This window comes from Anomaloglossus baeobatrachus, chromosome 6 (assembly GCF_048569485.1).
Source record: "Anomaloglossus baeobatrachus isolate aAnoBae1 chromosome 6, aAnoBae1.hap1, whole genome shotgun sequence".
In the NCBI taxonomy this organism is placed as follows: Eukaryota; Metazoa; Chordata; class Amphibia; order Anura; family Aromobatidae; genus Anomaloglossus; species Anomaloglossus baeobatrachus.
This window is the reverse complement of record NC_134358.1, coordinates 195,050,397-195,076,827: the sequence shown is the minus strand read 5'-3', so window position 1 is coordinate 195,076,827 and position 26,431 is coordinate 195,050,397. Positions and strand designations below refer to the sequence as shown.

The 26,431-nt window shown below is 46.0% G+C and overlaps 1 protein-coding gene across 3 annotated transcripts in view; it reads left to right on the top strand.

The window, feature by feature from the left end:
* Positions 1-214: 214 nt before the first annotated feature.
* The window catches only part of RTTN (rotatin), a 324,013-nt gene continuing 297,796 nt past the window's right edge, over positions 215-26,431 (top strand). For 2 of the 3 annotated variants that reach the window (XM_075314608.1, XM_075314610.1), the window contains exons 1-2: positions 265-373; positions 7,332-7,403. In XM_075314608.1, the coding sequence (XP_075170723.1) occupies positions 7,373-7,403 (31 nt within the window). In that variant the 5' untranslated portion in view covers positions 265-373; positions 7,332-7,372. The other variant, XM_075314609.1, reaches the window with a different exon arrangement.

The window sequence follows — 26,431 nt, the reverse complement described above, 5'->3', positions numbered from 1 at the left end:
TGGTGAGCCCGCAGCACAATGCACGGTGCACTCCAACGTTTTACAAATCTCCCTCCTTTCTTCCCTCCACAGCAGCCTATACATTTACAACCACCTCCGTCAGCCAATCCCAGCGCTTGTCTCATGAGCGCCTCATGTTCAAGCAGCGCTAACCGGCTCGCTGATTGGTCGCTGAGTAGAGGTATGCTGATTAGCTATGAATGGACGTGTGGGCGGGGCTGTGAGCAGCCGGGAAGTGTAGTGTTTTCAGGTTAGTGTGACGCTTGCTGCCCAGCACTGTCCGTTACACCGGGCGGCTGACACCTGCCGTGTATGAGCCGTGTGCAGAGCCGCCCCGGCCGGTGACATACAGCTGACCTTGTGACCGGCGCAGGTAGGAGTCTTTGTGTTCACATCACACCTGTCATTCACCACAAAGCTCAGTCAGCCGTCAGCTGTTATGGATGCCCTGAGCAGCTGTATGGGGAGTCCTATACTAGCCACATTATTGCCCCGTGCCTGGCCCCTCGGCTATTGCCCCGTGCCTGGCCCCTCGGCTATTGCCCCGTGCCTGGCCCCTCGGCTATTGCCCCGTGCCTGGCCCCTCGGCTATTGCCCCGTGCCTGGCCCCTCGGCTATTGCCCCGTGCCTGGCCCCTCGGCTATTGCCCCGTGCCTGGCCCCTCGGCTATTGCCCCGTGCCTGGCCCCTCGGCTATTGCCCCGTGCCTGGCCCCTCGGCTATTGCCCCGTGCCTGGCCCCTCGGCTATTGCCCCGTGCCTGGCCCCTCGGCTATTGCCCCGTGCCTGGCCCCTCGGCTATTGCCCCGTGCCTGGCCCCTCGGCTATTGCCCCGTGCCTGGCCCCTCGGCTATTGCCCCGTGCCTGGCCCCTCGGCTATTGCCCCGTGCCTGGCCCCTCGGCTATTGCCCCGCGCCCGGCCCCTCGGCTATTGCCCCGCGCCCGGCCCCTCGGCTATTGCCCCGTGCCTGGCCCCTCGGCTAATGCCCCGTGCCTGGCCCCTCGGCTATTGCCCCGTGCCTGGCCCCTCGGCTATTGCCCCGTGCCTGGCCCCTCGGCTATTGCCCCGTGCCTGGCCCCTCGGCTATTGCCCCGTGCCTGGCCCCTCGGCTATTGCCCCGTGCCTGGCCCCTCGGCTATTGCCCCGTGCCTGGCCCCTCGGCTATTGCCCCGTGCCTGGCCCCTCGGCTATTGCCCCGTGCCTGGCCCCTCGGCTATTGCCCCTCGGCTATTGCCCCGTGCCTGGCCCCTCGGCTATTGCCCCGTGCCTGGCCCCTCGGCTATTGCGCTGGTATCTCTTACTATCTGTCACCAGCTATATTGTGGAGCAGAATATGAGGTGTTATCCATGATATTCAGAACCAATGTGGTAAATGGCAGCACATGCATAATCCGTGTGCTCCACTGCCCCTAAATGGAGCAATAAAAGATGGCGCCCACTACTGGACCGGTTCAGAGTCGCCAGAATGGACTTGAGGGTCTGATGTAACATAGATGGGCTGCAGCGGTAATGGGACAACACAATCACCCGCCAGGAATGGAGGGGAAAATGCGGAATAGGAAGTCGAGAAGTGAAGCGATTACACGGATTGTGCACTAATGGACACCTCTTTAAGGGGAGCCTATCCGCGCACTTTTACCAGTAGAAGCAGTGGTTTGACAGGGTAGGCGCTGACCCCTCAAATAAAAACGCTGTGTCTTTCTCGTAGAGATCTGAAGAGCCAGTTATGGGAAATCAAGAGTGTGCATATGCAAATCAGGCTGTATGTGCACTGGGGCGTCGCTGGAGAGGCCGCCTGAGTCTAGTGACACGCCCCCAGTGCACTTCTAGTCTAATTTACATATGTCTTCTGCACTTCGCATGCTTGGTGCATCGCGTCTCTTTGCTCCTCTCAATCGGATGCATCAACAAAACTTCCTGATGTGGTGCAGATAGGGTGGCAACTGAGTGACCGCACCAGTGAGACATGGTGGGAGAAGAAAGGGAAGGCATTAAAGGGGCGTTCTACTGCTGCTCACTCCCTGATGGGAAAATGACAAGCAGTTTGACGTAGCATTCATAGTCCACTTGCTAGATATCGGCAGGTTACATGTGTTCTGCTGTAATTTGTAGGAAGGAGCATGAGGGGTGTCAGGCGATGGCGGGTCATCACGTAAAACCCCTGTAACTCAACCAGTCTATTGGCCTCTAAAGTACAATGACATTGCTTTATCCTGACTCGTGTGTTTGGTCGATGTCCGCACCACACAGCCTACTGTAATCAGAGGGGTGGCTGTCAGCACCACACAGCCTACTACAATCAGAGGGGTGGCTGTCCGCACCACACAGCCTACTACAATCAGAGGGGTCGATGTCCGCACCACACAGCCTACTGTAATCAGAGGGGTGGCTGTCAGCACCACACAGCCTACTACAATCAGAGGGGTGGCTGTCAGCACCACACAGCCTACTACAATCAGAGGGGTGGCTGTCAGCGCCACACAGCCTACTACAATCAGAGGGGTCGCTGTCAGCGCCACACAGCCTACTACAATCAGAGGGGTCGCTGTCAGCGCCACACAGCCTACTACAATCAGAGGGGTCGCTGTCAGCGCCACACAGCCTACTACAATCAGAGGGGTGGCTGTCAGCGCCACACAGCCTACTGTAATCAGAGGGGTGGCTGTCAGCGCCACACAGCCTACTGTAATCAGAGGGGTGGCTGTCAGCGCCACACAGCCTACTGTAATCAGAGGGGTGGCTGTCAGCGCCACACAGCCTACTGTAATCAGAGGGGTGGCTGTCAGCGCCACACAGCCTACTGTAATCAGAGGGGTGGCTGTCAGCGCCACACAGCCTACTGTAATCAGAGGGGTGGCTGTCAGCGCCACACAGCCTACTGTAATCAGAGGGGTGGCTGTCAGCGCCACACAGCCTACTGTAATCAGAGGGGTGGCTGTCAGCGCCACACAGCCTACTGTAATCAGAGGGGTGGCTGTCAGCGCCACACAGCCTACTGTAATCAGAGGGGTGGCTGTCAGCGCCACACAGCCTACTGTAATCAGAGGGGTGGCTGTCAGCGCCACACAGCCTACTGTAATCAGAGGGTTTTCTGCTAGATATTTAAAGCACCACTGCAGCATTATTATTATTATTATTATTATTATTATTATTATTATTATACCGCTCGAGTGGTGCTTTAAATCTAAGTTCCGTGCCCCCGGGTTCATCTTTTTCCATCAGCGTCGCTGGTCTTCGGCTATTTGTGACCTGCCGGTAGCTCCAGTGTTTCATGGAGAGCTCCAGAGGTCACAACTCAATACATCTGACAGCCTTGTTCAACTCCTGACACTCATGAAGATGCATTGAGAACTTGTGAAATAACTTCTGACTTTCAGGCAAGTCAGATATTAGTTGCACAAGATGGCGCCACAGGATCAGAGAGGCGTCTGTAAAGGGTGAGGACACTGGAAGGTGAGTATATGGTACGGGGCAGGGTACTTACATTTAACGTGCCAATCCAGCTCTGAAAAATAAAAAGCCCGCTTGAGTGGTGACTTTCTGACATATGCTTATACCGTGGGGAAAATAAGCATTTGATATACTGCCGATTTTGCAAGTGTTCCCAACTACAAAGAATGGGGAGGTCTGCAATTGTTATTGCAGGTACACTTCAACTGTGACAGAGGGGTGGATGGCGTAGTGTGTTACTAACTAATCTTTCAGACTGGTTATTGACCAGGTCCTCCTGTGTAGTTCATGGCTGATTCTTGATCTCAGAATCAGCCTTACCTTACGATCAAGACAAAACAATTACTGATCTCGGGGAGTCCCGCCAGAGAAAACACTGCCGGCAGCCAACAAAGGCGCTCAACACAGTGAAATCCTAGGTGCATTGTTCCCTAGGAAGTATGCGCATCAAAAAAGGTCAGTGGAGCCTCTGTTAGGAGCCAGACACAGAAAATAGCCAGATATCCCTCCGGGAAAGACCTAGCCAAGGAGTGGCTCTTTTTAGGAGACCATCATAACCACCATATTAAGTGGCCCTTTTGGTCAATATCCAACTCTTTGACGAGTTTAAAGATATGAGAAGGGAAATACCAAGGCCAGGTATCCATCCACAGACAGCTGTTTCACAGATATCTCGCTATTTTCTGTGTCGAGACTCCTAACAGAGGCTCCACTGACCTTTCTTTGATTTGCATCCTTACCTTATGATGCGAGATCTTGCATGGAGCCCCATACCATTGACTGTAATTTTGTGTTTCTTCCATCTTCTAATAATTGCGCCAACAGTTGTTGCCTTCTCACCAAGCTGCTTGCCTATTGTCCTGGAGCCCATACCAGCCTTGTGCACGTCTACTATTTTCTCCCTGGTGTCCTTAGACAGCTCTTTCGTTTTGGCTAATGTGGAGAGGTTGGAGTATGATTGATTGAGGGTGTGGACAGGTGTCTTTTATACAGGTAACAAGTTCAAACAGGTGCAATTAATACAGATAATGAGTGCAGAGTAGGAGGGTTTCTTCAAGAAAAAATAACAGGTCTGTGAGAGCCAGAATTCTTGCTGATTGGTAGGTGATCAGATACTTATTTCATGCAATAAAATGCAAATTCATTATTTAAATCATACAATGTGATTTTCTGGATTTTTTTATTTTGTCTGTCACAGTTGAAGTGTAACTATGATAAAAATTACAGACCTCTCCATTCTTTGTAGCTGGAAAAACTTGCAAAATCAACATTGTATCAAATACTTATTTTCTCCTCTGTAAGGGGATCGTTGCTGAGTCACGGTTTTTGTGACGCAGCAGTGACCTCATTAGTAATCTCACTGTGTGTGACACTGAGCAGCGATCTGGCCCCTGCTGTGAGATCACTGTTCGCTACACACAGTGCTGGTTCATTTTTAGTTGTTGCTCTCCCGCTGTGAAGCACACATCGCTGTGTTTGACAGCGAGAGAGCAACAATCTGAATGTGCAGGGAGCCGGCTTCTGGCAGCCTGCGGTAAGCTGTAACCAAGGTAAATATCGGGTAACTAAGAGAAGCGCTTAGCTTGGTTACCTGATATTTACCTTGGTTACTAGCGTACGCCGCTCTCAGGCTGCCAGTGTCTGCTCCCTGCTCCCTGCACACGTAGCCAGAGTACACATCAGGTAAATAAGCAAAGCGGTTTGCTTATAAACGCGATGTGTACTCTGGCTAGGAGTGCAGGGAGCCAGCGCTAAGCGATGTGTGCTCGTAACCAAGGTAAATATCGGGTAACCAAGGGAAGTGCTTTGCTTAGTTACCCGATATTTACCTTAGTTACCAAGCGCAGCATCGCTTCCACGCGTTGCTGGGGGCTGGTCACTGGTTGCTGGTGAGATCTGCCTGATTGACAGCTCACCAGCGACCATGTAGCGACACACCAGTGATCCCTGCCAGGTCAGATCGCTGGAGCATCGCTTAGTGTGACGGTACCCTAAGTACTTCGAGTGCAATCAAATAAGAAGATCAGATAGCACTTGCACCAATGTTAAATGATAAGGTAATGCTGATCTATGATTTTTTTTCTCTCTGTTGTTTTCTGGCTGAGGAACAATTCTCAGCATTCTGCGTATGGTGACGTAAAACAGCTAAGGCTCGCGAATGCAAGTGCTGACCTTCCACTGCAGTTTCCCCCCTTCCATGTGCATTGTCTTCATGTTTCTTCTGCGCAGGCCACTGGAGAGGAAGTAGCAGTGAGGCCACGCTCACATCAGCAGTATTTTGCCGCAAAACAGGATCCGTCATAAATGCGTTTCAGTTCCATTCGTTTATAATGGAATCGCGGCAAGATGCGGTTGCGTGTGGCATACACAACCGCATCTTGCCGCGAGTCCATTGTAAATGAATGGAACTGAAACGCGTTTATGTAATTAAACAAGGCACTCCCGAACATGAAAGTGATGCAAGTTTATTAAATGTGCATTGTAACGTTTTCAGTCCTCTACGGACCTTCCGCAGTTGCACATTAGTGGAGTGAGCTGGAGGCACAGGATGGCGTGAAGCGCGGTATTCCCTTTAAGAAGCTGGCACACCTCTGAAGTTTTCTTTTTCTTTTTCCTAAAATGACTTTTGCTGGTGTTTTTTTCCAATATTTGTTCTGCAGAGCCCTCGCAGACGTCTTTTTTTCTATAACCTGGTGGAAGTCGCCCAAAGAATGAACATGCTAAGTAACACTGCTTCACGGTTTCTAGACCCTGAAGCTGTGAAAAGAAGATGTGCACAGCAGTGATGGTTGTACATTGCTCTGCATTATGGTCAGCTTTTGCACATACCCTACATCAGCCATGTTTTTTTTTTCCACCCAGTTATACAGCTAGTGCTCATGATTGGTTGAAAAAATCCAACATGTCAGATTGGTCTTCTGAATGACAACTAACGTTCATCATTAGGCCGTTGGTCCACACAATTGTTTGTTTCTCTGAGGGTACTTTCACACTTGCGTTGTTTTCCTTCCGTCACAATCCGCCCTTTTGGAAAACAGCGGAATCCGTTAACGGATTTTTTTTTTTTAATCACTGAAACTTTATTTTGTGTCTCGGTGGCTGAACGTTCAGCTGAGCAGCCGGCATGTGAGAGCGTTCAGCTGAGCGCCCGGCCGCCGGCATGTGAGAGCGATCAGCTGAGGGGCCGGCCGCCGGCATGTGAGAGCTCTCAGCTGATCGCCTGCCCACCGGCATGTGAGAGCTCTCAGCTGATCGCCTGCCCACCGGCATGTGAGAGCTCTCAGCTGATCGCCTGCCCGCCGGCATGTGAGAGCTCTCAGCTGATCGCCTGCCCGCCGGCATGTGAGAGCGGTCAGCTGAGCAGCCGGCATGTGAGAGCGTTCAGCTGAGGGGCCGGCCGCCGGCATGTAAGAGTGATCAGCTGAGGGGCCGGCCGCCGACATGTGAGAGCTCTCAGCTGAGCGCCCGGCCGCTGGCATATGAGAGCTCTCAGCTGAGCACCTGGCAGTCGGCATGTGAGAGCGATCAGCTGAGGGGCCGCCCGCCGGCATGTAAGAGCGATCATCTGAGCACCCGGCTGCCGGGTGATCATCTGATCTTTCACAATAGTCTGCTGCCAGTAAAACTGTAAAAAAGAAAAAAAAGAAAAAAAAACAAAAAAAAACTTTCCGTTGTTTTGTATGATCTGTTGCATCCGTTGTGCCATTATATGCAACGCATCCGTTGCATCCGTCACACAACGCAATGGATGACGTTCAACGCAAGTGTGAAACTAGCCTGAGACAGCCAACAATCGTTTACGTTTGAAATCAACCATTTCGGACGTCTTTTCATCTGTGTATTCGGCTTTTACAGTCATGATCTTTTTATGTTTTTTTCCAGAACACAATACAGTGAAACATTAAAGTCTTGAACAAACCATCATGGATGTGTCTTCGCTGGTAAAGAAACTTGGTGAGATCTTCATTTCTATATATGTTATATAATAGGAGAGGAGTGTATAAGATAAAGGGCTCGTCTCACAAACAATGTTGATTTTAATCAATATATCGTTGAATAATAAGTTTCATAATTGGATGACCTGCCAACTTTTCGGTTTCCGTTTTTTTTTTTTTTTTTTTAGCTATTCTTCCGAGAGACATAACTTTTTTTTATTTTTGTGTCAATCTGGTCATGACGGCTCGTTTTTTTGCGGGACGTGTTGTACTTTTAAATTAAACCATGAGTCGTACCATATAGTGTATTGAAAAACGGCAAATAAAATTTTTTCCAAATTTGGAAAAATTGCAAAAAAAGTGCGATTTGTTTTTGGGATATTTTATTCACCATGTTCACTATATGGTAAATCTGAAGTGTTGGGATGCCTGAGGTCAGTGCGAGTTCGTAGACACCAAACATGTATAGGTTTACTTTTATCTAAGGGGTTAAAAAAAATCAGAAGTCTGTCCGAAAAAAGTGGTGTATGCTTTCGCTCGATTTTTCGCAACCTGTAGCATTCTCATTTTTTGGGATCTATGGCTCAGTGATGGCTTATGTTTTGCGTCTCGGGCTGACATTTTTAACGGTACCATTTTTACACAGATGCTACGTTTTGATTGCCCGTTGTTGCATTTTGCGCAAGATATGCGGCAACAAAAAAACATAATTTTGGAATTGTTTTGCTGCTACACCGTTTGCCGATCAGATTAATTGATTTTTTTTGTTATAGATCGGGCATTTCTAAACGCGGCGATACTGACTGTGTGTATATTTTTATTTTTTTTTAACCCTTTAGTTTTCAATGGGGCCAAAAGGGGGTGATTTGAATTTTTAGGTTTTTTTTATTTTTTTTTTTTAATTTTTCAAAACTTTATTTTAAACTTTTTTTTTTAATTTTATTTACTAGTTCCCCTAGCGGGCTATATGGATCAGCTGTCTGATCACTCTTCCATATCTGCTGATCACAGCTACACCGCTGTGAAGACCAGATATGTTCATCTCCTGTCTCACACAACTCTCAGCTGGGTGAAAGTGAGTCATGTGAGCTACAAGAGTCATCATATGACCCTGTGCTACCATGACAACCACTGGATCCACATGATCACGTCACGTGACTTCCGGTATCGGCCTGTGAGTACCGATCTACTACTATCGCCGTTAAAATGGTGCTGTCACATCTTGACAGCACCATTTAAGGGTTAACAGGTATGGGTGGATAGCGATTCCACTCGTACCTTCTAGGCACACATGTCAGCTGTAAAAATCAGCTGACATGTGCGCGGATCCCCACCTGCAGCCCGCAGCAGCAGGTGGAGATTTACACTATGACCCCCTAGGACGTAATTTTACTGCCTGCGGTCGTTAAGGGGTTAAAAATGTGCTGTGCTGAGATAATCCTGTGTATGTGCCCCTGTTGCACACTGTGTAATGGCCTGATCATACCACAGCTCCTGGGCTGGTGAAAAGGTTAAAAAAAAGAAAGCACTACAGCACAGGGTTACAAATTCTTTCTTTGAGGTAAAACGTTTTTCAGAAACTGGCAAGGAAATTTTTTGCCTCACAAAAAGAATCAGCTGTGATCCCATGCTGTCCAGTCTGTATACTTTTTTTTTTTTACGTTCTCCCCTGCCCAGGAGCTGTGGTATGATCAGACAATGCCCCTGTTCGGTCAGACACAGCCATTACACAGTACACAGCAGGGGCACGTATGAAAGATTCTCAGCACAGGAACATTTTTTTTTTATATATACACTTAAATATGAAGATTGCTATTATTCCAAGATCTATTGATTAAAATTAACTTTGTTCTTGGGGAAAACCCCGTAAAAGTGCCAGCTACCTACTGTGTGGCTGTTACATATTACGAGCGTTGGGCTATGTGTGCACATTGCGTATTTGCATGCAGTTACGCTGCGATCTGCACCGCAGCGTAACTGCATGCGTCCTGCGTCCCCAGCATAATAGGTTATGCAGGAGACGTGCACACGTGGCGTATTAGAGCGCAGCGCTTCGGCTGCTGCCCGAAGCGCGCGTTCTAAGAAGTGACATGTCACTTATTCTGTGCATTCTGCATGCATCCCCCGCTCTGTCTATGGGAGGGGCTGCAGTCAGAGCGCATGAAATCGTTTTTTTTTTTTTCCCATTACGGACTCTTTCTGCAGCGATTTGAAGCGCACGTGTGCTGTTCAAATCGCTGCAGAAATTTCTGCAGGGACAGAACGCTACGTGCGCACATAGCCTTAGACGTTTCCTAAGCTGGTCATAAATATTAAAGTTTGTCAAACCCACCATATTGTCTGGCTGCAGCTTTTTCCCTTTCTGCAGAATACGAGCTTACACATAAATTGGGAAGTTGTGATGAGTCCAATAGGCTTTTTTCTGATGTTCGCTGTGACAGAATAGTATAACCTGCTATGCTAGCCTACCAGTAAGGAGAAAACCTAATGGACCTATTATAAAATGTTCCCAGTGTCTTCAGTGAATTGGATCCGAGGTTCCTTGGTATTTGGTTTGTGTAGCACTTATCATTAATCAGTGATTTCACATTTGGAGAATAAATGAATTACAAAGCGTCTTCTTTCTTTATAATGTTAATCATGGAGCGCACACTGGCTGCGGGCTGGTGCCATCCATGTGCTGTGCATGATTTTTATTAACTCATTGACTTCTATTGTTACTTTTCATCGTTGATGCCGGAAAAACACAAACGAGTCTCATTGATTTTTGCACGGACGTGTAAACAAACAGCTCCATAGATTTTAAAGGTTACATTTTGTTATCTGTGAAAATAAGGTACATGATTCACGGATCTCTGGCTGAGGCCTTGTGCTAGAAAGAATGTAACAGTGTTGTCACATTGATCATAGCCGATTATTCCCATTCAATGGTCTTGTAAATACAGAAGACATGGCACCAATGTGAACAAAACCTTAAAGAGGTTGTATCCATGAGTCCGCAGTCACTCTGTGACTGCTCAATACAAGTGTATAGAGTGAGGTGGCGCCAATCTAGTTGTTTTCTGGCTAGGAGTCTGCATATCACATACTTACGGCCATGTGACCACTGTCCCGGCTCTGACACCACAGAATCCTCACAGTGAGCACAATGTGAGGATTCACAAGTCTGCAGTCACATAATGACACACAGCGTGACTGCAGACTTGTTGTTTTAGACTGAACATCCCCTTTAATTATGTACTATGAGGAGTAAGAAATAATATCCAATACAATACAAATTGATTGTTAGGCTGGTATTACCGTGTTTTTCCAAACATAAGACCTCCCCCAAAAATAAGCACTAGCAGGGATTTCCAGCATTTTCGGAGAAAGGCTTAAATATAAGCCCTCCCCCGAAAATAAGCCCTAGTCGCGGATCAATAATGAAGTGTCCGTGCAGCTAAAAAAGATACAGATACTGCAGGACACTTCATTATAGACAGTGGCACCCGGTAATTACTCACCCGACACTGAGCGGCAGGACCTGTAGTGATCACACACCCGCACTCATGAGATCTCACACACACACAGTCGGATCGCACACACAGTCGGATCGCACACACAGTCGGATCGCACACACAGTCGGATCGCACACACAGTCGGATCGCGCACGCAAACATCGGATCGCGCACGCAAACATCGGATCGCGCACGCAAACATCGGATCGCGCACGCAAACATCGGATCGCGCACGCAAACATCGGATCGCGCACGCAAACATCGGATCGCGCACGCAAACATCGGATCGCGCACGCAAACATCGGATCGCGCACGCAAACATCGGATCGCGCACGCAAATATCGGATCGCGCACGCAAACATCGGATCGCGCACGCACGCAAACATCGGATCGCGCACGCACGCAAACATCGGATCGCGCACGCACGCAAACATCGGATTGCGCACGCACGCAAACATCGGATTGCGCACGCACGCAAACATCGGATTGCGCACGCACGCAAACATCGGATTGCGCACGCACGCAAACATCGGATTGCGCACGCACGCAAACATCGGATTGCGCACGCACGCAAACATCGGATTGCGCACGCACGCAAACATCGGATTGCGCACGCACGCAAACATCGGATTGCGCACGCACGCAAACATCGGATTGCGCACGCACGCAAACATCGGATTGCGCACGCACGCAAACATCGGATTGCGCACGCACGCAAACATCGGATTGCGCACGCACGCAAACATCGGATTGCGCACGCACGCAAACATCGGATTGCGCACGCACGCAAACATCGGATCGCGCACGCACGCAAACATCGGATCGCGCACGCACTCACCTCATCCAGCGACACCAATCTCTTCTTGCCGGGAGAATCCTGAGAGGCAGTGCAGTGGAGCGTAACGAACAGGACCTGCGGCCGGACACATGACTTGCTTCATTCCCTGCGGCCGTAAGTGCTGGATGTGATGTGGTGTGTGTGTGATCAGCTGTGTGTATTTGTGATCGGCTGTGTGTGCCTGCGATCGGATGTGTGTGCCTGCGATCAGCTGTGTGTGCCTGCGATCGGATGTGTGTATCTGTGATCGGCTGTGTGTGCCTGCGATCTGCTGTGTGTGTGATCTGCTCTGTGTGTGTGTGTGATCTGCTCTGTGTGTGTGTGTGATCTGCTCTGTGTGTGTGTGTGTGATCTGCTCTGTGTGTGTGTGTGTGATCTGCTCTGTGTGTGTGTGTGTGATCTGCTCTGTGTGTGTGTGTGTGATCTGCTCTGTGTGTGTGTGTGTGATCTGCTCTGTGTGTGTGTGTGTGATCTGCTCTGTGTGTGTGTGTGTGATCGGCTCTGTGTGTGTGTGTGTGTGATCGGCTCTGTGTGTGTGTGTGTGTGATCGGCTCTGTGTGTGTGTGTGTGATCGGCTCTGTGTGTGTGTGTGTGATCGGCTCTGTGTGTGTGTGTGTGATCGGCTCTGTGTGTGTGTGTGTGATCGGCTCTGTGTGTGTGTGATCTGCTCTGTGTGTGTGTGTGTGATCTGCTCTGTGTGTGTGTGTGTGATCTGCTCTGTGTGTGTGTGTGTGTGTGTGATCTGCTCTGTGTGTGTGTGTGTGTGTGATCTGCTCTGTGTGTGTGTGTGTGTGATCTGCTCTGTGTGTGTGTGTGTGTGTGATCTGCTCTGTGTGTGTGTGTGATCTGCTCTGTGTGTGTGTGATCTGCTCTGTGTGTGTGTGTGATCTGCTCTGTGTGTGTGTGTGTGTGTGTGTGATCTGCTGTGTGTGTGTGATCTGCTGTGTGTGTGTGTGTGTGATCTGCTGTGTGTGTCAGTATGTCAGCTAGCAGCAGGGTAGGACGGCGTGCAGCACCGACCGGAGATCACAGGAGGACCTTGGAACCACGCAGACATCTGGGTCTGGTAAGTATGAGTCTCCTGGGAAGTGGGGGGTCTGCTTTTTTGGGGGGTAAACTTACCCCCAACCGTGTTTCTCCAAGAATAAGACCTCCTCCAAAAATAAGCCCTAGTGCTTTTTTGGGGGCAAAAAAAATATAAGACAGGTACCGTGTTTTTCCAAAAATAAGACACTATTTCAGTACACCTCAATAAGGTGGACATCCATTTAAAGGGAATCTGTCACCAGGTTTTTGCTATCAGCAGGTTTTTGCTATCTCATCTGAAAGCAGCATCATGTAGACAAGTCCAACCCTGCATCCAAAAATGTATCACTTAGCTTGTTGGATGCATTGGTTCTAACTAGTGATTAGTGAGCGTGCTCGTTGCTGGATTGAGCATCGGGGTGCTTGGCTAGTTCCAGAGCTTGGCCAAGTATCTCGGGTACTCTGATTTGTTTGTGAAACAATGGCCACAACACACAGGCTTGCTTCACTGCATGATGTGTGCAGGCTACCTGGGAGAGCCATTCATAGTCTCTGGCTCACCCAGGGGATAAAACAATGTTCTTGGCTGTACTGTTACACCCCTACCACCCCCCCACCCCAGAAAAAAAACCAAAACACAAGAAACCTGTCCCCCCTCCTGCTGAAAATGCCCTGTTTATGGCTGTCTGTCTGTGGACCCGAACAGGCCAATCATTGACTTTCCATATTGCTTGTTACTCGCGTCCAGCTTGTCCAAGTATCTGACCAGCTCAAACCAAGTAATGAGCATTTAACCATTGCAATGAGTTGCAAACCAAGTAATGAGCATTGCACAGAATCTGTATGTACATGGTCTAACAGTAATCTGCTAATCACAGCAGGTGGCATGTTGGATTAGCAGGCAAGAGGCAATGCAGTTTGCTCATTGTTTTAGCACCAGGACCTTATCAATCATTGCAAGTAAACAGCATGTACCTTGATAAGAGACACCTTACTGACAGATTCCTTTTAAACAGGATGTACAGTCATGGCCAAAAGTTTTGAGAATGACACCAAAATTATATTTTCACATGATCTGTTGCCCTCTCGTTTTTAATTGTTTGTCTGATGTTTACTTCACATACAGAAATATAATTGCAATCATATTATGAGTACCAAAAGGTTATATTGACAGAATGAGTTAATGCAGCAAGTCAATATTTGCAGTGTTGACCCTTCTTCTTCAGGACCTCTGCAATTCTCCCTGGCATGCTCTCAATCAACTTCTGGGCCAAATCCTGACTGATAGCTGTCCATTCTTGCATAAGTAAGGCTGCTTTCACACTACGTCTTTTTAACATGCGTCCTGAACGTTTTTTTGCTGCAAAAGCGGATCCTGCTTTTACAGCAAAAAATGCATGCAAACGCATGTCTTATTTTGCAGGATCCTGTCACTGGATGTTTAGGGGCGGGCATTGGAGTCATGTGATCGGGAGTGAGGGGAACTAAACGTGCCAGACTTGGAGCCGGCATCTGACAGCTGCGAGGCTCGTAACCAAGGTAAACATCGGGTATACTTGCTTGGATACCCGATATTTACTTTGGTTACAAGCGTCTGCAGCTGCTAGGAGCCGGGCTCCCTGCACACGTAACCAACGTAAACATCGGGTAACTAAGAGAAGTGGTTACCCGATATTTACCTTGGTTACAAGTGTCCGCAGCTCTCAGGTGGGGGAGAGGGAGGGGGAGAGACAGAGAGAGGGAGGAGAGAGAGGGGGAGAGACAGAGAGGTAGGAGAGAGACTGATCACGGAGGCTGGCTTCTGGGCATGCTCAGTAGAGCAAGCAGGATCCTGCCTATCAGCACGCCAGCGTTCACATGCGTTTGCGTGCTGTTTAGTCAGGATCCAGCAATTTGCAGAAGTTGGACGCAGCTCAAAAACGCTACAAGTAGCGTTTTTGAAAGATGTTAAAAAACTGCAAGTCGCTGGATCCTCACTATAACGCACGCAAACGCAGGTGAACGCATGTTAACGCGAGTCCATTGCAAATGCATTGAAATGAAAACGCATTTGCACTGGATCCGTTTCTGCGTTAAAAAAACGTTCAGGACGCATGTTAAAAAGACGTAGTGTGAAAGCAGCCTAATGCTTGCATTTTGCCAGAATTTGTTGGTTTTTGTTTGTCCACCCGTCTCTTGATGATTGCCCACAAGTTCTCAATGGGATTAAGATCTGGGGAGTTTCCAGGCCATGGACCCAAAATCTCTGTTTTGTTCCATGAGCCATTTAGTGATCACCTTTGCTTTATGGCAAGGTGCTCCATCATGCTGGAAAAGGCATTGTTGGGCGCCAAACTGCTCTTGGACAGTTGGGAGAAGTTGCTCTTGGAGGACATTCTGGTACCATTCTTTATTCATGGCTGTGTTTTTAGGCAAGACTGTGAGTGAGCCGATTCCCTTGGCTGAGAAGCAACCCCACACATGAATTGTTTCAGGATGCTTAACAGTTGGCATAAGACAAGACTGGTGGTAGCGCTCACCTCTTCTTCTCCTAATAAGCTGTTTTCCTGATGTACCTAACAATCGAAAAGGGGATTCATCTGAGAAAATGACTTTACCCCAGTCCTCAGCAGTCCACTCCCTGTACCTTTTACAGAATATCAGTCGGTCCCTGATGTTTTTTCTGGAGAGAAGTGGCTTATTTGCTGCCCTCCTTGAAACCAGGCCATGCTCAAGCAGTCTCCGCCTCACAGTGCGTGCAGAAGCACTCACACCAGCCTGCTGCCATTGCTGAGCTAGCTCGGCACTGCTGGTAGTCCGATCCCGCAGCTGAAACAGTTTTAAGATACGATCCTGGTGTTTGCTGGTCCTTCTTGGGCGCCCTGGAGCCTTTTTGGCAACAATGGAAGCTCTCTCCTTGAAGTTCTTGATGATGCGATAATTGTTGACTGAGGTGCAATCTTTGTAGCTGCGATACTCTTCTCTGTGAGGCCATTTTTGTGCAGAGCAATGATGGCTGCACGTGTTTCTTTAGAGATAACCATGGTTAACTGAAGAGAAACAATGATACCAAGCACCAGCCTTCTTTTAAAGTGTCCAGTGGTGTCATTCTTACTTAATCATGACTGATTGATCGCCAGCCCTGTCCTCATCAACACCCACACCTGTGTTAATGGAACAATCACTAAAACAATGTTAGCTGCTCCTTTTAAGGCAGAATGCAATGATGTTAAAATGTTTTCTGGGTTAAAGTTCATTTTCTTAGCCAATATTGACTTTGCAAGTAATTGCTGTTAAGCTGATCACTCTTTATGACATTCTGGAGTATATGCAAATTGCCATTAGAAAAACTTAAGCAGTAGACTTTGTAAAAAGTAATATTTGTAGCATTCTCAAAACTTTTGGCCATGACTGTACATCTAACAAGCGCATTTATGTATTGCAAACAGTTTTTTCATCCTAACAATTGACTTGCCGCTTAGTTATTACATCATTATAAGCCAATTTGGGGTGGACAGTTGCGAGCAATATGGTGTGAAATCATGACGCTAAGTAAATACCCTGGTGATTTAGAGAAGGGTAATGAAGTCATGTGGCAGTTTAAGGCTATGTTCACACAGTGCATCTCTTAGTGTGTTTTTGGTGCATTTTTGAGGTCCGACAGCTGCACCAAAATGCATGTATTTCCTTCCCAAAGTCTGAGATTTCTAAGTTGCTGTCTACACAGTGCATCTTTTTTTGGCTGCATCTTGGTGCGTTTTTGAAGTTGCACATATTCTTTTTCCAGTGTTTTTGAGCCATTGCAGCCAATAGATCTGACTTAAAAACGCATTGGGCAAAAACCCATGCGTTTTTTTATGCGTTTTTACTACGGGTGCATTTTTTTTTGCACTTTTTGTGGGCCAAAAATCTGAAGATGCACTGTCTGAACATAGAAAAAAAACAAAGAGAAAAATTGTATGAAAAATACCCTGACTATAAATAAATTGCAAGTGCTTAATAACAGGGTACTTAGTATATACATTTTTGCAAAAAGGTAAGAAGCCATCTCACCTCGTCACGGTGTACCCATCCGGGACGGTCCCTAACCAACTAAAGTTAAAAACATTTTCTATATTTGACTTGTGTCTATCAAAAACTCCAATGTGAATGGTGGCAAGTGGTCAGCTGGGTCCCAGATTAAATACACAGCAAAGTGGGAAGCAAATTAATTGCCCAGTCTCAGTATAAGGCTATGTACCCACGTGAGATGAAACCTGCGGATTTATCTGCAGAAAATCCGCGGATTTTCTGGATTTTCCAGGTAAATTCACAGGTTTCAGCATGCACACACTCCCCATGTTATCCTATGGGACATGAGAGTGCTGTGTCCATGCTGCGGATACGTGCAGCTGCGGAACATGCTGCGAATACGTGCAGCTGCGGAACATGGTGCGGATGTCCCGCAGCCGCACGTAATTGCATGTCAGTTCTTTCTGCGGAAATCTGCCTTGGTCCCATACTTACCTGCCTTGATAGCAGACACCCGGTTACTTTCCTTCCGTGCACAGGACAGCAGTGGAGCTAGGAGCAGGAAGGAGGAGGTGGGCGGGGCCTGCACGAGCTCCGGTCATGTGACAGCCAGAGCTAGTGCTGGCCCGCCCACCTTCTCCTGCACAGTGCAGACACGGCTGGAGACAGAGAAGTGCCCCGATCACTTCAGCACTTGTTCTGCATTGAGGATGCAGTGTACAAGCCATGGTACTGTATCCTCAATGCAGAATGACCGCACCATATCCGCAGGACATTCCACAAGAAAACCGCAGCATGGAAACAGACAAAGTTGTGCTGCGGATTTCTGAGAGCTCCTGCGGATATAACCGCAGGACATTTTCCCCGTGGGCACATAGCCTTAGGAGGGCTGCAGCACCCCCATCTTGCACTAAAGCAAGAAAACAGACGAAAACCACCAAAAGAAACAGAGCTGTAACAAATGTTCAGTAAACATGCCACATTACAAGCATGTGAATGGCAGCCTCAAGACTAGAAAAAAACCAAGGAGAAAAATTGTAGGAAAAATACCCTGACTATAAATAAATAAATTGCAAGTGCTTAATAACAGGGTACTTATAATGTATATACTATGTAGTATATACAGTTTTGCAAAAAGGTAAGAAGCCATCCCACCTCGTCACGGTGTACCCGTCTTACCTTTTTGGAAAAATGTATATACTACATATAATGTATATACCAAGTACCCTGTTATTAAGCACTTGCAATTTATTTATTTATAGTCAGGGTATTTTTCATACAATTTATCTCTTTGTTTTTTTTCTCGTCTTGAGGCTGCCATTCACATGCTTGTAATGTTGCGTGTTTACTGTCTGAACATAGCCCAACGATAAATGATTTCTCACCACCTCATCATGTGGGTCATTCCATGGTAACTTACGTTACATTCAGACGCCAAAACCTGCGTTAATAATGGCTCCAGACTGTTCTTTGAAGGCAGGCACAAAAATGAGTGAATGTATATTGTACATTGAACTATTCTCAATAGATTTCAACACTGTTTGTATTTTGTATTTAATTTGTATTGTTGAAAAATCAAACAGTGTTGAAATCTATTGAGAATAGTTCAATGTACAATATACATTCACTCATTTTTGTGCCTGCCTTCAAAGAACAGTCTGGAATTATTATTAAGTCCGGTTTTGGCGTCTGACTGTAACGTAAGTTACCATGGAATGACCCCCATGTGAGCGTCCTGAAAAGCTAGGCGTTTCTGACACTCCTTCATAATGGCCACAAATTTACTGTATGAAACGTCACTGTATCACTGTGGTTTTTGATTAATACTGGCGTTTTATCGATCGAATATAAACAATAAGATGATCTTCATCACTCCAATTAGAACATGACATTGATTCATATGATTAAAGGGATCCTGTCACTCCTTTGCCCAAACCATGGCAGCATAAAGCTGGCCGCGTGATGCTGCCTGGTGGGTTTTGCACAGTACTGCGTTTGCACTGGAGAATGTGCATCGATTTTTGTATATTTTTCTGGTAGCTTTTTTATTTTAATTTCTAAAAAGTTCTTTAAAAAGAAAAAAAAAATAAAGTAAGAAGGTAGGAAAATAGATTTTTTTTTCCAGAGATAAGCTGTGAATACGGCAATATCTGTGTCCTATATTTGTTCTTACCTGCAGACATTAGTATGTTGATTGTGTTACATTTTGATTAATCAGTGTAGATGACATTTCAGGGTACATTGACACATGTGAATTGTGGCCATTAAAGGCTGCCAATTGGCCACGCACAAGCAGATCAGCCTGTTCTGTGCATAATATATTGTTTTTTTCAGCAGCACGTCCTGTTACTATGTGCTGCCGAGAATGATGACATTTTCCTTGTTTGTTGGCTGATTGCTGGACTGTTCCTATTATCCGTTCTTAATAAACCTTTTAGATATTTAGCAGCTTTCCATAAGTCTGGGGTCTTTTTTAGGGCAGGGTCCCACGGTAGGGGTGTGCTGATTGGATGTGCACTCCACTGGTTCTGTTCTGTGGAATGTAATATATCACAGTTCTAGAATTTCCTGATTGTTAGATTTGGGAGTAAAATGAATCTGTCACCAGTTTACAGAGTACAAACCGCATACATTCATTATTAAACAGCTCTATGAGACCAGATGAGGCTGGTGTACATACTTTGAAAATCCGTTTCTGAAATTGCTTGCACAAATCTTGATGTTAAAGGCGTTGTCCAACCCTGGGGAAATTTCATGAAGTTTGCCGAATCCTAGCGATGTGTAATATTCATTCTGTAAAGATTTGGCTCTTTTTTTCTATTTTGAACAGCCATCACGTGACCACAAGTACAGTATATCACAAAGGAGAGTACAACCCTCCCATTTTTGTTGCTATTTAGTTATATATTTTCATGGGGCAACACTGAAGGAGTGAACACACTTGTTGCCAGTGGTTTAGACATTCATGGCGGTGTTGCGTTATTTAGAGGGCACACCAAATTTACACTGTGATACAAGCTGTACACTGACTACTTTACATTGTGTCAAAGTGTCATATCTTCAGTGTTCTCACATGAAAAGATATAATAAAATATTTACCAAAATGTGAGGGGTCTACTCAATTTTGTGATATACTGTATGTTTCTCCTAATAAGACATTAATTATGGAATTAGTTGCTATGTGTATCCTGTTCCTCGGATTTGTCCAGGTTTCTTTTTGTGCACGGGATACATTTCTCTAAGGTGGTAGCGGCTGCATGGAGCAGACCCGTGTGGTGAGCCTGAGCCATAGGCGGCAGATAATGGCTGTGACACACAGCCAGCACCTGCCACTAACCGCTCTGCCACAGTCAACCTATTTAATGCATCTTTCAAATTCTCACCATGGCATTAATAGCAATGGGGGAGCTTCCTGCTATGCACCCATTCGTGCCCTCGTGACAAGATCACATGGCATTGATGGGTTGCTATGACTTGTGGGGTCTGTTAATAACCTCAATGCCTGTCATCAGAACTCCCTTGAAGCTCAGCCTGTGTCTGGGCTTCAAAGGAGAACATGATTATTACTATATGCAGCTAGGGACTAATTCTGTAAAAAGTTAACGGAAACCTGTCACCTAGAATATGCATTCTGACCTATCAGCAGACGCATGTGTGCCCTAAATACACCTCCCTACCTATCCTTGTGTTGTAAAATTGTATAATATCAAGGTAATAAAAAACTTTTTATTACCTTCATATTACCTATGTAAATTAGAGAGCTGCTGGCCACATGGGCGGCGCCTTGCCGTATGGACGTCTGCATACTTTCTGTGGTATTACACCCCTGTGGGCGTGATACCATGGAGTCACATGAGCGACGTCCCCGTCGCTCATTCTATCCTGCGCACATTTATACTTACCATTGCGGCAGGCTTCTCTTCCGGGTTCTCCTTGTCAGTTTCAGACGCGCACTGCGCGTCTGAAGCCGGCGAATGAACACCCGGAAAAGAAGCCTGCCGCAATGCGCGCAGGATAGAATGAGCGACGGGGACGTCGCTCATGTGACTCCATGGTATCACGCCCACAGGGGTGTGATACCACGGAATGTATGCAGACCTCCATAGGGCAAGGCACAGCCCATGTGGCCAGCGGCTCTGTAATTTACATAGGAAATATGGAGGTAATAAAACATTTTTTATTACTTTCATAGTATACAATTTTACAACACAATGATGGGTAGGGAGGTGTAATTAGGGCACACATGCGTCTGCTGATAGGTCAGAACGCATATTCTAGGTGACAGTTTCCCTTTAAAGTGAGGCTCAGCATAAAATGAGTGTCCAAGCTATGCACAGCACTTTGTAATGGACATAGCCTAAAAGTGCAGTTATTATTAGGACTATGTGTCCACGGTAGAATGTACCTGCGGATTTTTCTGCATGAAAATCCGCGACTTTCGCGGCAAATCCGCACCTTATTTTTGCCGCGGATTTGTCGCGGATTTACCGCGGATTACCGCTATTTTGCCGCGGATTTTGATGCAGATTTTTTTTTTTCTTTTTTCCTATTTTATACCCAAAATCCGCACCAAAATCCGCAAGAATAATTGACATGCTGCAGATTTTTCCGGATCAAAATCCGCGGCAAATCCGCCGCGGAAAAATCCGCAGCATGGACACAGCATTTCCAAAATGCCATTGAAATGGCTTGGAAGTGCCGCTGCTGCAGATTTTCGGGAAATCCGCGGCAAAATCCGCGCAAAATCCGCAGCGTGGGCACATAGCCTTAGTGTTTTAACCCATTGCTGCATTTACCTGAAGTTCCTCTTTATGTAAGTATGCTAATGAGGTGCTTGATGCAACCTTGACGTGACCAAGTGGTTAAGTGCACCTTCACACCCACTTGTTATACTTATGCTGAGATCACAAAAGATTACCCAGAAATTTTATTTCATGGGGAATACTAGTAATTATTGGACATACTTATCAGGGGAGCACTCAGGTCCTATTTACCCCCTTCCCAACTAAAAGATTTTGCATGTTTGGGCTTCAGTTTTTTCCTTTTTCTTCTGAATGCCATTAATGTTTTATTTTTCTGTCCATATAGCCAAAGGAGGGCATGTTTTTGCAGGACAGGCTGTAGTTTTGAATGCAACAATTCATTATACTGCAAAATTTAATGTAGGATGGGAAAAAGTTACAACTTCCATTGGAATTTTTTTGTAACTTTGTTCATTGTGCTGTAGAGACTCCCCGGCAGTCTGATTCTGAAGTTCAGTACAATTATGGCAAATGGCAATTATGCTACAATTATAACACCGTATTTTTATAGATTGCTTTTTTTTGTAATTTCTTATATAAAGCGCACCAATCTCCAGGATTTTCGTGTATAACCTAAAGCCAGTGCTATACTGGTGCTATCAGGCTGATTCTATACATACCATTAGTGGTCAGCTCGGATGTTTAGGTTTTGAAATCCAAGAAAGTAAAGTTTTATAAAATCATCAGCTTCTTGAGTGACAGCAGCTGAGGATCAGATAATATCTGGGGGGGTATTCAGAGTTATCCCCTCCCCCTGTTAGAATTGACATAAGTATTATATAATCAATTTCATTTTTGACTTGCAGGACCTTTAGTGAGGTCATACCCATGTGACCAGAAGGGGTGAGGCGTCAGCCTACAGAAAAATGTTGCTTCCTGGTATCAGCTTTGTTGGCTGAGGCCCCGTCCCTTCTGGTCACATGGGTATGATCTCACCACAGGTCCTGCAAGTCAAAAATGAAATTGGTTGTATAATACTTATGCTAATTCTAACAGGGGGAGGGGATAACTCTGAATACCCCTCCCCCCAGATATTATCTGCCTCCTCAGCTGCTGTCACTCAAGAAGCTGATGATTTTATAAACTTTACTTTCTTGGATTTGAAAGCCTATACATTCGAGCTGACCACTAATGGTATTTAGAGAATCAGCCTGATAGTGCCGGTATAGCACTGGCTTTAGGTTATACACGAAAATCCTGATGATTGGTTCCCTTTAAGGTTCATTTTTATGTTGATAGACCTGTGTGACAGCTTCTTTGCCAAATCAATTGATTTCATTGATACCATTTTGGGGTAGATGTGATTTTGATTCCTTCTTTATTGCATTTTTTGGCTGAATTTCATTACTGAAAAAAACACAATGTTGGTATTTAGATTCTTTTCTTTTTTTTTTTTTCCTTTTGAAGTCACTTACTGATTTAGGTTACGGTAATTCATTTTATGGTTTGATAGAATAGGAGACTTTAGATCTTCTGTAAGCTGTGGTTTAACAACTTTTTGCTCAATATTGACCATATTACTTTACAAAGAACAGGTTGTAAAAAAATAAATATAAGGCTATATACACACGCTGCGTTTTTTGCCACGTTTTTGTTGCGTTTTTTGGTGCATTTTTGTCAGCAACTTCTGGCTTTTGACTTCCCAGCAAAGTCTTGAAAATTCAGATTTACTATGCGCAAGTTTTTTTTGTCTGCAGTTTATTTATCAAAACCTATTGACAAAAACGTAGCAGCAAGTTCAATCTTTTTGCGTTTTGTCACCCAATGAAATCAATTAAGGGGTCGAAAAACACATGGTACCAAATTTGTGCGTTTTGCATGTGTTTTACTTGTGTTTTTGTCACAAAAAAACGTACGTCACCCACATTATCCTAGGATAAATTAATTCTCTCTGTCTCTCTATCAGCCAGCAGCGGCCCAGAATTGCCGCATCCATTAGATGCAACAGTCCCAGCACTTTACCCATCTCTTCCCGATTGCCCTGGTGCGGTGGCAATCGGGGTGATAAGGGGTTAATGGCAGCTCATAGCTGCCACTAAGTCCTAGATTAGTCACGGCAGGTGTCTGAGACATTCCAATCATTAATCTGTAAGTGAAATTAAATAAACACAAACACCCCAAAAATCCTTTATTTGAAATAAAGGACAAAAAAGCACCCTCTTTCACGTCTTTATTAACCTCAATAACACCCCTGCAGGTCTGATGTAATCCACACGAGGTCCCACGACGCTTCCAGCACTGCTACATCTGACGCTAACAGCGAGCGCCATAGAACATGACCGCCCGTTGTGACCGCCACACAGGAACTCAAGTGAGCCGTGCTTTCAGTGGTGAGTCGACGTTACTCAGGTTAGCAGCGGCCACAGCTGGAGTCCTCCACCCGTGACAACAAATCAGGCCTCGGCTGAAGTGAGACGCCCGTGAAGGACTCATCTGCGTGACGTCACCGCTAATCGCGCGGCTCACTTCAGTCATGGCCTGAACCTCATAGCAGTGAACCTGTGATGTCACTGCCATGACACACGCCGTACTGCGGGGCCTGCAGCTGTAATGTCAGTGGTTCACCCATCTGCACTCAGTGGGCAGTCAAGCTCTATGAAGATCGCTATGACAAGACAGCAATGTAGCAGAGCTGAATCGCTGTGGGACTATGGATTACTTGGTACCTGGAGGAGTGTCTTGTGGGTTAATAAAGTGGTGAAAGAGGGTGCTTCTTGTATTTTATTCCAAATAAAGGATTTTTGGAGGGTTTTTGTTTACCTTCACTTACAGATTAGTGATGGGGCGGAGTCTCAGACGACTGCCATCACCAATCTAGAACTTAGTGGCAACTGTGGGCTGTCATTAACTCTTTATTGCCCCAATTGCCACTGCACCAGGGCAACGGGAAGAGCTGGGTCCAGCACCAGAATTGGCGCATCCACATCCTTTTTTTTTTTTTAAATAAATAAGTTAAAAAAGAAAAACAAAAAAAAAACAACGTGGGATCCCCTCTATTTTTTCATAACTAGCCAAGGTACAACAGACAGCTGAGGGTTGCAGCCTGCAACTGCTGTTCCTGTGCTGGATATAAAAAATGGGGGGATCCTATGTCATTTTGTTAACCCCCAAAAAGTTTAAAAAAACAGCTATCAAAGCTAGCTGTCCCTTTATCAAGCTATTCTTAATCACCCATTTACCGTGTCTAAAAAATTACAAGCTGAGGATTTAACGCCTGGCATTTTCATAAGGGAGTGGAAGAACTTGCTATTTTTCCTGTCCCAAAGAGGAGGTTTAATCGCGGATGGCATTTCTGCTTCAATGAAACGGAGAGAGACACAGCTATTGGAAAATAAAATTCTTCTGGCAGCGGTTTATGTGGACCCAAGTCATCGTATACTGCTTGATGATCAATAGCTTACTAAAGGAAAAGAAGCTCTGACTGAGGTAGCAGTTAGGATGAGTGGCCTACGGGACTGCCAGGCGCAAGAGGACTTGGGTCCTGACAGTGCTACTGCTGACATATCTTCATCCTCTTCAGATGAGGAGTTTAAGGCCCTGTGTGCACTGGAAAAAGGAATTTTCGTAAGAAATTTCCACAGGCACTGAAAGATTACCGCACCTTAGGGAAAAAAACGTAAAAACACCGCACCGAAATCCGCATGCGTTTTTTTGCGTTTTGGTGCGATTTCGGTGTGGTTTTGGTGAGGTTTTTCCGCGGGTTGGTACATGTGTTTTCATGCATTTAATGAAATAAAGCACATTGAAAAAAAAAAAAGTAATTTCCTTCTGATATAGATAGAGAAATGGATGGATGGATGGATAAATGGATAGACAGATAGATAGGATAGATAGATAATCAATAGATTGATCTGTCCTCTATCAATCAATAGAGTCCCTGTGAGGACACTGCAATTCTCACGGTCGGTAGTGTGTTCATATTACCGACCGTGAGAAATGACCTGTAATTTCCTCTGCAGTCTCGTTACGAGGCTGCATTCTGTACAGTGTGTCAGATGTGGCTGGATGCAAGCGTCGTGGGACCTGCGTGGGCTTTTTGTCTTTTATTTAAAATGAAGGATTTTTTGGTGTTTGTGTTTATTCACTTCACTTACGGGTTAATCATTTCAGCTGTCTCATAGATGCTGCCATGATTAAGCCTGGACTTAAATGGCAGCGATCCGCTGCCATTTAACTCCTTATTATTTGGATTGCCACCGCATCACGGCAATCTGGAACAGCCGGGGACACTCCGGGACTGCTGCATAATGGATGCGACAGTCCCAGGGCAGCTGCGGGCTGATATTCTCGGCTGAGGAGGGGGGGCATTAACCCTGTCACTCGCCCTCCCCAGCCTGAGAATACCGGGCTGCCGCTGTGTGCTTACTTCGGCTGGACAGTAAAAATACGGCGGAGCTCGCATTTTTTTTTTTCTTTTTTTTTCTTCATACGTACATTTGATTTGTATGTGTATTCAATATGTCTGTGTGTGTGTGATCTGTGTGCATTCTATATGTCTGTGTCTAATATGTGTGTGTTTACTCTCTGCACGGCTTCCTCTTCCTGTCATAATGACATCACTTCCCTGCAAGACGCAGGCAGTGATTACCATTATGTCCCGAAAACGCGAAATACCGCAAGGAATAACGCAGGATAACGCCATGAACTGCACAGAATTTGCTTCCTGCGTTATTCCCTGCGGGATTTCACAATTACATTACAGTGAATGGAGTGAAATCCCGCAGCGACGTGCGGAAAAGAAGTGACATGCAATTGTTTTTGCTGCGGGAATTTCGCAGCAAAACATGCAGCTGTCAAAATCCGCATAGTGCGCACAGCATTTTTTTTTTCCCATAGGATTTGCTGGTGAATCACTGCAGAGATGTTATGAACATTTTCTGCAGCAAAACATGCA